This window comes from Drosophila obscura, unplaced genomic scaffold (genome assembly GCF_018151105.1).
Source record: "Drosophila obscura isolate BZ-5 IFL unplaced genomic scaffold, ASM1815110v1 contig_165, whole genome shotgun sequence".
NCBI lineage: Eukaryota > Metazoa > Arthropoda > Insecta > Diptera > Drosophilidae > Drosophila > Drosophila obscura.
The window spans coordinates 2439773-2449786 of record NW_024542752.1 but is presented as its reverse complement, the minus strand read 5'-3'; the positions used below and the strand labels follow the sequence as shown (position 1 = coordinate 2449786).

Sequence of the window (10014 nt, the reverse complement as noted above, 5' to 3'; positions counted from 1 at the left end):
GTGCGCCCGCGGGGCCGCGCGTCTCCCCGATGGTTTGACACCTCTAGTATCAAATATCCGTCTCGGTATCGTCGTGCGTTTTGCCGAAAAAATCCAAAACCAAATTCATCAAACGTTGATAAAGTCAAAAAGTGCATACATAAAAGTGAGAAGTTCATCAGGTTCAGGCTGCGACAAGAGAATAAACAGGTAAATGCAAATTATAGTATACTCAACCACACACATGCATACATACATACATACATATGTAAACGCACTTCCCAAAAAACGATGCAGAATATTGTGCGATGCCATTTCATTTCAACAGGCAGACAAAACCAATCTTGTGTTTGTGTGCGTGTGTGCTACGATTTGAACAACAAATTGAGTGTTGCTGGTTGACCTTCACTTGGCTATAATCAAATGTATCTGCCGCCGCCTGCCTCTTGAACTCTTTCAATGGCGATGTGAGGCGGCCTCGAGCCAACAAACAATTTCGTTGGCGATTGTAATTGTGTGGAAATGCGAGCGAAAGGGTCGAAAGAAGTGGCACAAAACATTTTCCATTGTCCATTCTTTGTTTAGTTTTGCGCGCGCTTTCTCTGCACTAGCCTGCACTCGCCCGCTCACACATACTTACAGCGGAGAGCTCAGTGTAATCTATTACTTAACAGTGCCCGTCTCTCTCTCTCCTTGTCTGTCTGTTGCTTGCAAACCCACTTCCACTTACGCTGCTTCCCCCCGCCACGTCCGGGATCCAGTGTAGCAAATAATAGTTATTCAAAACATTGGCAAATATCAAATAAAACCCAAGTTCAGATATTGACTTTCTTTTTTCCTTATTTAATTTCGGTTCGGTTCGGTTTCAGTTTTGTGTATTACGCTATCATATCACTCCATTTACCGGTGCAAATGCTTCTTTGTGTACATGTACATACATATGTCCATACAAATGTGTTATAACTGTTAAATCGCCCGCCCCGACAACCTGTTTCATGCTGCCGCCGCTGCTGATGTTTTCACATTCTTATGAGATTATTCCAATAAGACAACCTCCCGAGTTGTCTTTCACTTTCTGCCGGCGGGGAGGCCTAAAAACGTAGGAAAGTTGATTTTAGTGCGTGCCACACAAACGCGTTGACCTTGTTTGCCAGCACTCTGTACGTGTGTTTGTATGCACATATACATATGTATACATATGTTTTCGAGTGCGTGAAAGACACAAAACAAAACTTCTTTCAAGCATTTGCTTTCCTCTCTGTCTCTCTCACGACCCGCCCCCACAATGTTCTCTTGGGAGAGTCCCAGTCCCGTCCGCTCCGCCACTCAATTAAATTACACGTTCAATTTTGCACAAAGTACAGTTTGTTATTCGCAATGCCCAAAGCCGAGTAGCAATCCAGTCCAGTCCGTGTGCCTGTTTTCTTATGTGTATGTGTATGCGTCTTGCATTTTGTTTTGATTTCAATTTTGCGGCCACTTGCTGGCATCCCAGCGCCAGGCGGGCAGCGACGACCTAGATTTTGGCCTCCTCTCTGTTAAATTTCGGTTGTGCGTGTGCCCCGAAAGGCACGTAGTACATCCATACACACGCACACACACCTGTGTGTTACGGCCACTTTCGCCCCATAGTTCAATAACAGCAATAATGCAGAGCATTTTCGCAGCTCGGACAACATTACGAGGTCAGTGTTGTAAAGTGGTTACATCGAACGCAGCTGTCTCAGCGGGCACAGCGTTGCCACTACACCAATTCGACTTACATCAGGGGCCGCCAGCGTCGTAACCGTTCCAGAACCGCTCCAGAGCCGTTCTTGAACCTACATACATTTGACATATGCTAGAGATCTATGTGTATACGTCTTGTTTGTCACGTATGACACTGCCACTGTGCCCCAGCGTAGGTGTTGTGTTGCAAGGGGGGGTCTATATTTAAACCTGCGGGGGAAAGCTTCATAAAATCATCCAACACATATATATGTAGCTGCGCTGCGGTTATTGCTTTATCAGCTCTGCCCGTTCCCCGTTCGCTTGGTGCACGTTTTGCCTTTATCGGAACAATGCAAATCCGCAGAATGAAACAATGAAAACGAAAGCAATGGCTGGCCTGGCACAAAAGTCTGGGGAGAACGACAACAGAACAGCAGCGGAGCCTAACAAAAGAACGACATATTTTTCAATTAACATTTTGAATCTATCAGGTGGCAACTCTGCGTACGCCTCCCGCCGAACAGTGAATGTTATGCAAATTGTTGTTTCTACTGCTCTCTTGCTTCGCTTCTCTCTCTGTGTATCTCTTTCTGGCCGGTGCTGTCCTGCTCTATCTGTATCTGTTGTATCGCTGTAAATACAACCGGAATTTTAGCTACGCGCATTCTCACGTACACACGACCACGCACTGCACACGAGTGGAAGGGAGACGGAGAGAGACACGGCTCAGCTGCTCGCTTGCGTTATCACTGCATTCTCTTTGCGCTGCCCAATCTCTCGCTCGCACACACTTCTTCATCACTTTGCCTTTGTGTTTCTTGTGTGCAGACGCGTTTTAGCCGGAGCTCTTACCGCCGCGCATATTTTGTATATTTCGCACTGTCGCCGGAATCCTATTCACACTAAATCGAAAAGTACTAAAGTGTTTTGTGTAATGAAATAAGTGTCGCCGCATTTAGCAGAAAGCCGATCAGTTTAGGCCATTTTAAAGTCAGGTAAATCATTTTTTCCTCGAGAGTGAGTGCACACGGATAGTGGGGGGCGCAGGCAAGCTATGTGTGTTAATAATAGCAACAAGAAAATGTTTGGAAACCTGTTAATGCATATTTTCACCTTCCAAAAACACACACATACAAACATTCATTTCAAGCGTTTGAGCAATGAAAAAAAATGCTCAACTTATGCACGCACACATATGCTTAGCCGGTGCACACACGTACACGTACATAGACGCTCACGCACTTTTGTACCCAAACGAAAATCAGATTTTCAAAAACAACATCAATGGCTCTGTGGAAGTGTTGGCAGCGGGGAGGGGAGGGTATGCCTAGCAGCCAGCCGTATCAAAAGTCACGTCACTCGCTGCGAGTGCAACGCAACGAGAGAGCGCGCTTTAAATTCAATCCACTGTGTATGTGTGTGTGTGCGTGTGTCCCTTTTTCGCGCTGTGTTTTGTTTATGCGGCGCGCGTCCCCAAAAACTTGCACTCACACGTACATAAGTGGTATTGCCAGGCAACAAAAAATTGCGCTTCAGATATACATATATAAATACATTCGTGTGTGTGTGTTCATTAGCGTATGTATTTGAGCGCGCGCGTGGCTTAGCTATCTCACCCGCTTACTCCCATTGATCTTATTGCTGTTGAAAACATGTTTGCTAAATTTAATTAACACTGCGTCAAATATATATGTACTACTTATTGAATGTTGATAAGACATTTAAGACATTTCGTGCTGAACCGGTTTTCGAAACGGAAGCATTGTACAAAGATTTTTCGATCGGCGTTGAATTTAATTTTGAATTGGAATTGCAGTTTATGTTGTAATAAAGCGACGCAGGCAGAGCAGTGCAAAGAAACGCTGCCAGCTGTCGGCTGTGTGCAAACGTTAGTCAACACTGCAGTGTGGTCATATGTTTTAACCGTTTCTAACTTGAATTCTCTTTCTCACTCTGTTGTTTAGATCGCAACGCCCGACGCCGACGACGACGAAGGATAAAAGGTCACAAATGCAGCAAACAACAGTTAATCGCAAGAAATGGCTGTTGATTGTGAACGAGCTTCGAATCAGTATAAATCCAATTGTCGCCAAGAAATAACACTAACAAAATTACAGTGAATGCACGCAACAGACGCACACAGATACACACACACACACACACACACACTAACATATAAAAGCGCGCAAGAACGCACAAACAATCAACCTACCCATCCACCCACAGACAGACACACACACACACATAAAACATTAAAAGACAAGTGAAAATAGTGAGACTAGGCTAACAAAAAGAAACTTCAATACAAATAAAAGCATTCAACCGACGAGAGGGAGAAGAAGGAAATCCACATTTTGTAAGCATATCTTAAGCGAAGGAATACACAAAATGTTCAGCTTCCATAAACCACGCGTTTACCGCTCCGCCGACGGCTGTTGCATCTGCCGGGCCAAGTCGAGCAGCTCTCGCTTCACGGCCTCCCGCAAATACGAGAAGGAGTCGGTGCTGTGCTTCAACCTACAGGAGCCGCGCAATGGCGAAATCTGCAACGCGTGCGTGCTGCTTGTGAAGCGCTTCAAGCGCCTGCCCGTCGGCAGCAAGCGCCATTGGGGTCATGTAAGTGCCAAGAGAATAAAAATCTACCACTGAAAAGACTCGTTTTACTAATTCTCTGTTTCCTTTGACAGGTGGTGGATGCCCGAGCTGGTCCCGGCACCAAGTCCATGGCCAAACAGAAGAAGCGCGAGAACGCAGAAGCTGGAGACGCAGGAGGCAGCGGCGGCTCCAGTGGCAGCTCTTTTATACCCGAGAAGTTTGCGAAGATCTTTAAGAAGAATCGCAAGGGCAAGATAACAGCCGTTCCAGGAGCAGTAGCAGCGGAACCAGTAGCTAGGGGCCATCCACGTCCCAGCAGCTCCTCGCCCGCCTCCGAGCACCAGCAGAGCGACTCCAACGAGAGCAACGACGAGGAGCAATTACCAGTGCCCGTTACCGACTACGGGTGGGGGTGCTAAAGCGATTCTGGCGGCTCCCTATCAGACCAGAAAGCGCACGGCAGCAGCGACCGCAGCCCAGGCCGAGCAAGGGCAAACCAGCAAGCGGCTAAAGCTCACGGGCAGCAAGCGACGCTGCCAGCTGTCGCCCAAAAAGAATCGACGGGCCGTGGACAATGTGCCGTTCTTCGAAGAGAGCGATCTGATACGATTGGAGGTCTGCTGCGGCACCGTCTTCCAGAGTCTGACTCTTGGCATGTGTTGCTATATCATCGATCCGATGCTTTACAAGCCATGCGAGAAGCACCAGCGCCTCAGGCGGCAGCAGGCGGAGATGGCAGCCGAAGCCGCCGCTGCAGCCGCCGCCACAGCCGCCAAGCCAAATGGGGCTCCAGCTGCAGCTGCAGCCCCAGTTTCGATTCAAGCTCCATCACAAAAGCAAGAAAATATTGTGACAAATCCGATGCCGGCCATGAAGAAGCATCATTTGTTCTTTAAGCGACAATCGGAGTCGTTTCCACAGGGCGATATCCATAGAATAAGTCCCATTCCACTGAACAAGACTGAAGCCACGACTCTGGCTCTGCCACTGCCACATTCCACGATGGCCACCGCGAGCCTGCATCCGGGCATGACCACCACATCCGTGGGCGCGGCTTCACCCTCGTCGCTATCCTCGTCGTCCAACTGCTCGACCTCGTCGTCGGTGGCCACCAAATTCAACGACAACTCCTGGGACTCGGGCTTCGATGAGCATGTCCTCGAGCGCAAATCAAACGTCAGTCCCCCCACGGACGAGCAGAAGCAGCGCGGCGTCACCACGGCTGGTGGCATGCAGCTGATACTGGCCAGCGGCCTGCCCATAACTGGTCAGACCCAGAACCTTGTGCTGGCCGGCAATGAGTTTAGCGCCAGAATGGTCCAGCAGCGTCAGAAGTCGCCCGAGGTGGTGGTGGCCGCTGGAGATAAAATCGTCGCTGGAGCTGCACTGAAAATCAATGTCGTTGGAGGATCTCAGGGGAATAGTAATAAGATTCGTGCAATATTCAACAATGCCAACACCATTCAGCATGAGAACGGGGTGACCACCATACTGCCGGCCTCTTCGCTGGCTGCCAGCAATCAGACGGCCGCCATGAATGCCATAGCCCCCAGCACGGTGACCATAACACCGGCCAAGAAGGGTGCCAATGCCACCGCCACTGCCACCGCCACTGTGGCTGTATCGGCAGCCAATCCCAAATTTATACTCGTCAAGCCGGCAAAATTTATTGGCCAGGCGGCTGTGGCAGCAATCCCCCCACCCTCCGCAAATGCAAAGATCTAAATGAGCAGCACCCAGGCCAGGAACGAGAGCGAGACGGAGGAACCAACCAACCAACCAACCAATGGGTGGGCAGGGAGGTACAGGGACTTGGTGGCCAACTTGTTGATCTATTACTTTAAAACAAAACAAAACTATTTAATACGAATATATTAATAATATATATATTTTTTTTTGTAACCCCTATTCATATTTTACATATCTTAAGCGACGGAGAAACGATTTATATATATTTATTGAGAGATTGAGAGACGCCACAGCATTTGTACATATGCAGCACACGATTTATACGGTTGATTCACGCAGAGCAGCATCAAATGTTTTACCAACGAGTAATATTTTTGTAGTACACGATGAACGAATGGATGATGCTGAGTCGAGAATAATACGTTTTTTTTTGTGACACATTCAATTTTTTTTGATTTAATTTTTTTTGTACTTTTCGATGGCAAACTAATTATAGATAAATACTCAGTCCACTCCTGCTCCCGCCCCCCGGCAACCCCTTAATATATTCATATGCAAAATCCTAATTTAGAGATTAGTTTATGTAAATAAGATTAAGACCGCTCTCTGTCTATGGTGTTTTCCTTTAATTTTTGTTTGTCTAATTTGATTCGAAGCCGCGCAAAATAGGCATCTCGCTTGCTCCTCCACAGCCTGATACAGGTTAAATACCGTTATTCATGAGTGTGGGAAGGCGCTGTCTCGTTTTGGACAGTAGCTAGTACCTTGGATGGAAAAGTGCGTGTGTTTCTCGTGTTTGTTTTGCTGCAATCATTTTTGGAGAAAACAGACGGCATTTAATATAGATATATACATATATATATATATATTCGTAGTAGTTCAGATGTGTATGTAGTAGTAGTAGTACAGTGCCCTAGTAGTATGTAGTCGAGAGAACAGAGAGAGAGAGAGAGATGTAAAGCTCTGCAAAGGAGGATCCACCCACGATCCTCGATCGAGAGAGGAGAAGCAATCACACCCGACCCCCCCCCACTCACAAAAATGTAGCCTTAGGAATGCGCCTCGAAATAACGAAATACAAAATACAACAAAAAAAACAAAAAAGAAGAAACATCCATTAATAGAGCGTTAAAAAGGCAAATGAATGTTTTCTAAGCCTAGGAATAAAATTTAAAAAAAACATTTCCAAAATAATATTCACACAATTGTTTTATTTATACATATATATTTTCCGGTTCCCAGATTCATTCAGAAAAAGGATGGTTTAACCTCCAAGCAATCGCAACCATTATGCGCCGTTTGGGGTACCGAAACTCTTAACTTGTTTTGTATTCTTGTTGGCAGAATGACAGACAAAATGGATAAACATTTTTATTGGGTACAAAATGAGCTATAAAATCGAATGTGTGGGCTACAAGCTGTAGTAAAATTCATGTGCGTCCAGGTAGAGGGCAATGCCCATCCAGAGGAGAGTGTTCCACGTGCACTCGAGCAGCAGCACAAAGTGGGTGTTCATGGCCCCGAGACGCCAGTGCCAGGGCAGCATCTTGTGCAGCACTGAATGGCCCACGTACATGATGATGGCATTCATGCCGCATTCGGAGAAGGGCCAGCCAGACCACCAGCCGTCACGGACATCGATGATGTAGTAGAGGAGCGCAAGCAGCAGAAGGGCCACACTGACGGTGACAAGCACAAAGGAGAGCGACCAGAGGTTCTTATTCACGGGTATGATGCCACCCTCCCGGGAGAAACCGCACAGGGCGCCGCCCACGAGGCCCAGGAGCATCGAGAGGAGCAGCCAGCGTCGAATGCGGCTCTGCCAGGTGGGATGGACGAGCAGCGTGAGACCGGCAAAGGCGCCAAAAAGTACTTGGACAATGCTCAGAAGACAGCCTGCGGTGGGGGTGGGGGACACAGAAATACAGACGGAATTAGATACGTGGTGGGTGGTTCTGAAGAGATTGGAGACTCACCAAAGACGCCCTCCGGATCGAAGGCACTGGAATCGTACACATACTTGGCCGTGGGATGCTGGTAGATGTGTGCATTGCCCAGGACTTGCAGGTCCACATAGCCAGCGGCGCCGCCAATGCAGTGCGGATGGGCAGCCAGATCGTGCTTGCCGCCCGGCCCCAAATAGCCGCGCGGACAGCCGGGCACAGGCAGGCCGAAGGTTAGGCCCAGGTAAGCGGCGATCAGGGCGAGCAGTACGGCCAGCTCCCCGCTGAACAGACAGACATCGTAGATGGCCCGATGCCAGGCGCGCTGTGGCTGGACCTGCTCCCGACGGCTGCAGAGGGTGTGCAGGATGCCAACAACAAGGAAGGCGATTCCGAACCGCTGCAGCACACCCATGAGACGCAGTTGCTCCAGCGCGGGGCCGCTCATCGAGTTGAGGCAGAGGCCGATGGCAAAGAGTTTGATGGAGCGCCAGAGGATGCGCAGACAGATGCGGGCCTTGCTGTTGCCGCGCGACAGTTGCGCCTTGACCGATAGCGGTATGCAGACGCCCATTATCCACAGGAAGGAGGGGAAGACCAGATCGGCGAGATGCAGCCCGTTCCAGGCGGCATGCTCGATCCACGCATAGCCGCCGCCCCCGCTATTCACGAATATCATCAGAACAATGGACAGCCTGTGGAAGCGCAAAACCTGGTCAGTATTATTATCAGTGGAAGGCCCCTTCAGACGCAGGGGGGGAGGCCGTCAGTTACCCGCGAAACGTGTCCAGACTTCGCATTCGCTTACGCTGCGTGGCCTTTGCGGCAGCGGCCCCAATGCTGTCCGCCGCAGCATCAGCCTCATCGTAGCGATAGCAACGCCAGGCGCAGCTTCCCAACTTCAAGAGGATTAGCATGGCGGCCACCAGCACGAACACGGAAAGGAATGCTGCAAAGAGATAGCTTAAGGATCAGTGGATTGAGGGCACAGAGGAGCACTTACCATAGTTGATGGGCACGCCCGGCTTGTCCACGGCAAAGTCACAGGTGCCGTTGGCCAGCAGCGTCAGATTGTAGACTCCGAACTCCTGCAGATCGGTGCGGCGCAGCCAGCAGAGTGAAGAGCTATGGGTTGGGCGGGAATCTGATTAAATTTGAAGTGTAGAACAGCTTTGATAGCTGCCAATTGCCTCAAGTGCCACAATTATTCACATAATTAAGTTATTTCGATTAAACGCCCACTGAAGAGTGGCACTAGTTACTTAGCTGCCTACCAGTAGGCTGTAACGGCTATAAGCCAACACATGCAAACCAAAAGAACAAACATGCACGTACTGTATGTATGGTGGTGTGTACTCACACATTCTCGTAGGCATAGCGACCCTGATCGTGTTGAAAGATTTTGAAATTTAAAGCGTACGCCGTGCTCAGCTGTAACGGCTCCAACTGCTGTCCGCTGCCAGCGGCGGGCAGCGCTTTCACTTTGGTGTATGGGCACTGGGGTGAGGGTAGAGGAGGGGAGATCGGGATAATGGCGAGTTCATTAATTGTCATCGATGCAAGAGTGAAACCGATCCAAATTGGTCGATCCAATACTCGTAAATTAGTGGATGATACTCAACTGTATAGCACTCGTCGGAAAGCGTATAGAGATAACTGGGCTCCGCATACTCCGACTGCAGGTACATGTAGGCCTGGTCGACGGCGAGGGCGCGTATGTTCAGACCGCGCCACTCCGGATCAGTGTATTCCACCAGCAGCGACATATTTTCTGGGTCAAATCCAAGCCGTTGTCAAATGTTATCAATGCAACGACAGCCTCAGAGGGGGGCCCGCTCGGCGTTACTGGCGACCGACTCAGCCTGACTAGTCAGAATTAATAGCTGGAGAGCGGCATCTTGGGTGCAAACATATGGAAACAATTTCGAGTGCGCAATAAAACTTAATTCGCAAGTGGATTAGCGCAACAACAACAACAACTGTAACAGTAAACGAAACGAAACTCAGTGCTGGGCAATGTCCACAGTTGTGCACTCTGAAGAGTGGCCAGATGGGTAAAAGCATTTCGCATTTATCAAAAAATTAATAAATTGACTGT

The 10014-nt window shown here is 48.8% G+C and overlaps 2 protein-coding genes across 2 annotated transcripts; one reads left to right on the top strand and one right to left on the bottom strand.

Moving 5' to 3' along the window:
- The first annotated feature begins 57 nt into the window (after window positions 1–57).
- LOC111066317 lies at window positions 58–7155 on the top strand. Its single transcript, XM_041591924.1, has 4 exons — window positions 58–189; window positions 3654–4305; window positions 4377–4671; window positions 4712–7155. The coding sequence occupies exons 2-4, from the start codon at window positions 4078–4080 to the stop codon at window positions 6007–6009; spliced, it is 1821 nt and encodes a 606-aa protein (XP_041447858.1). The 5' UTR covers window positions 58–189; window positions 3654–4077; the 3' UTR covers window positions 6010–7155.
- Window positions 7156–7164: 9 nt separating this feature from the next.
- LOC111066319 (heparan-alpha-glucosaminide N-acetyltransferase) lies at window positions 7165–9900 on the bottom strand. The gene is made up of 6 exons (XM_022354827.2): window positions 9539–9900; window positions 9277–9413; window positions 8920–9041; window positions 8691–8865; window positions 7950–8611; window positions 7165–7869 (listed from the first exon to the last, which is right to left on the bottom strand). The coding sequence occupies exons 1-6, from the start codon at window positions 9680–9682 to the stop codon at window positions 7385–7387; spliced, it is 1725 nt and encodes a 574-aa protein (XP_022210519.1). The 5' UTR covers window positions 9683–9900; the 3' UTR covers window positions 7165–7384.
- Window positions 9901–10014: the final 114 nt, after the last annotated feature.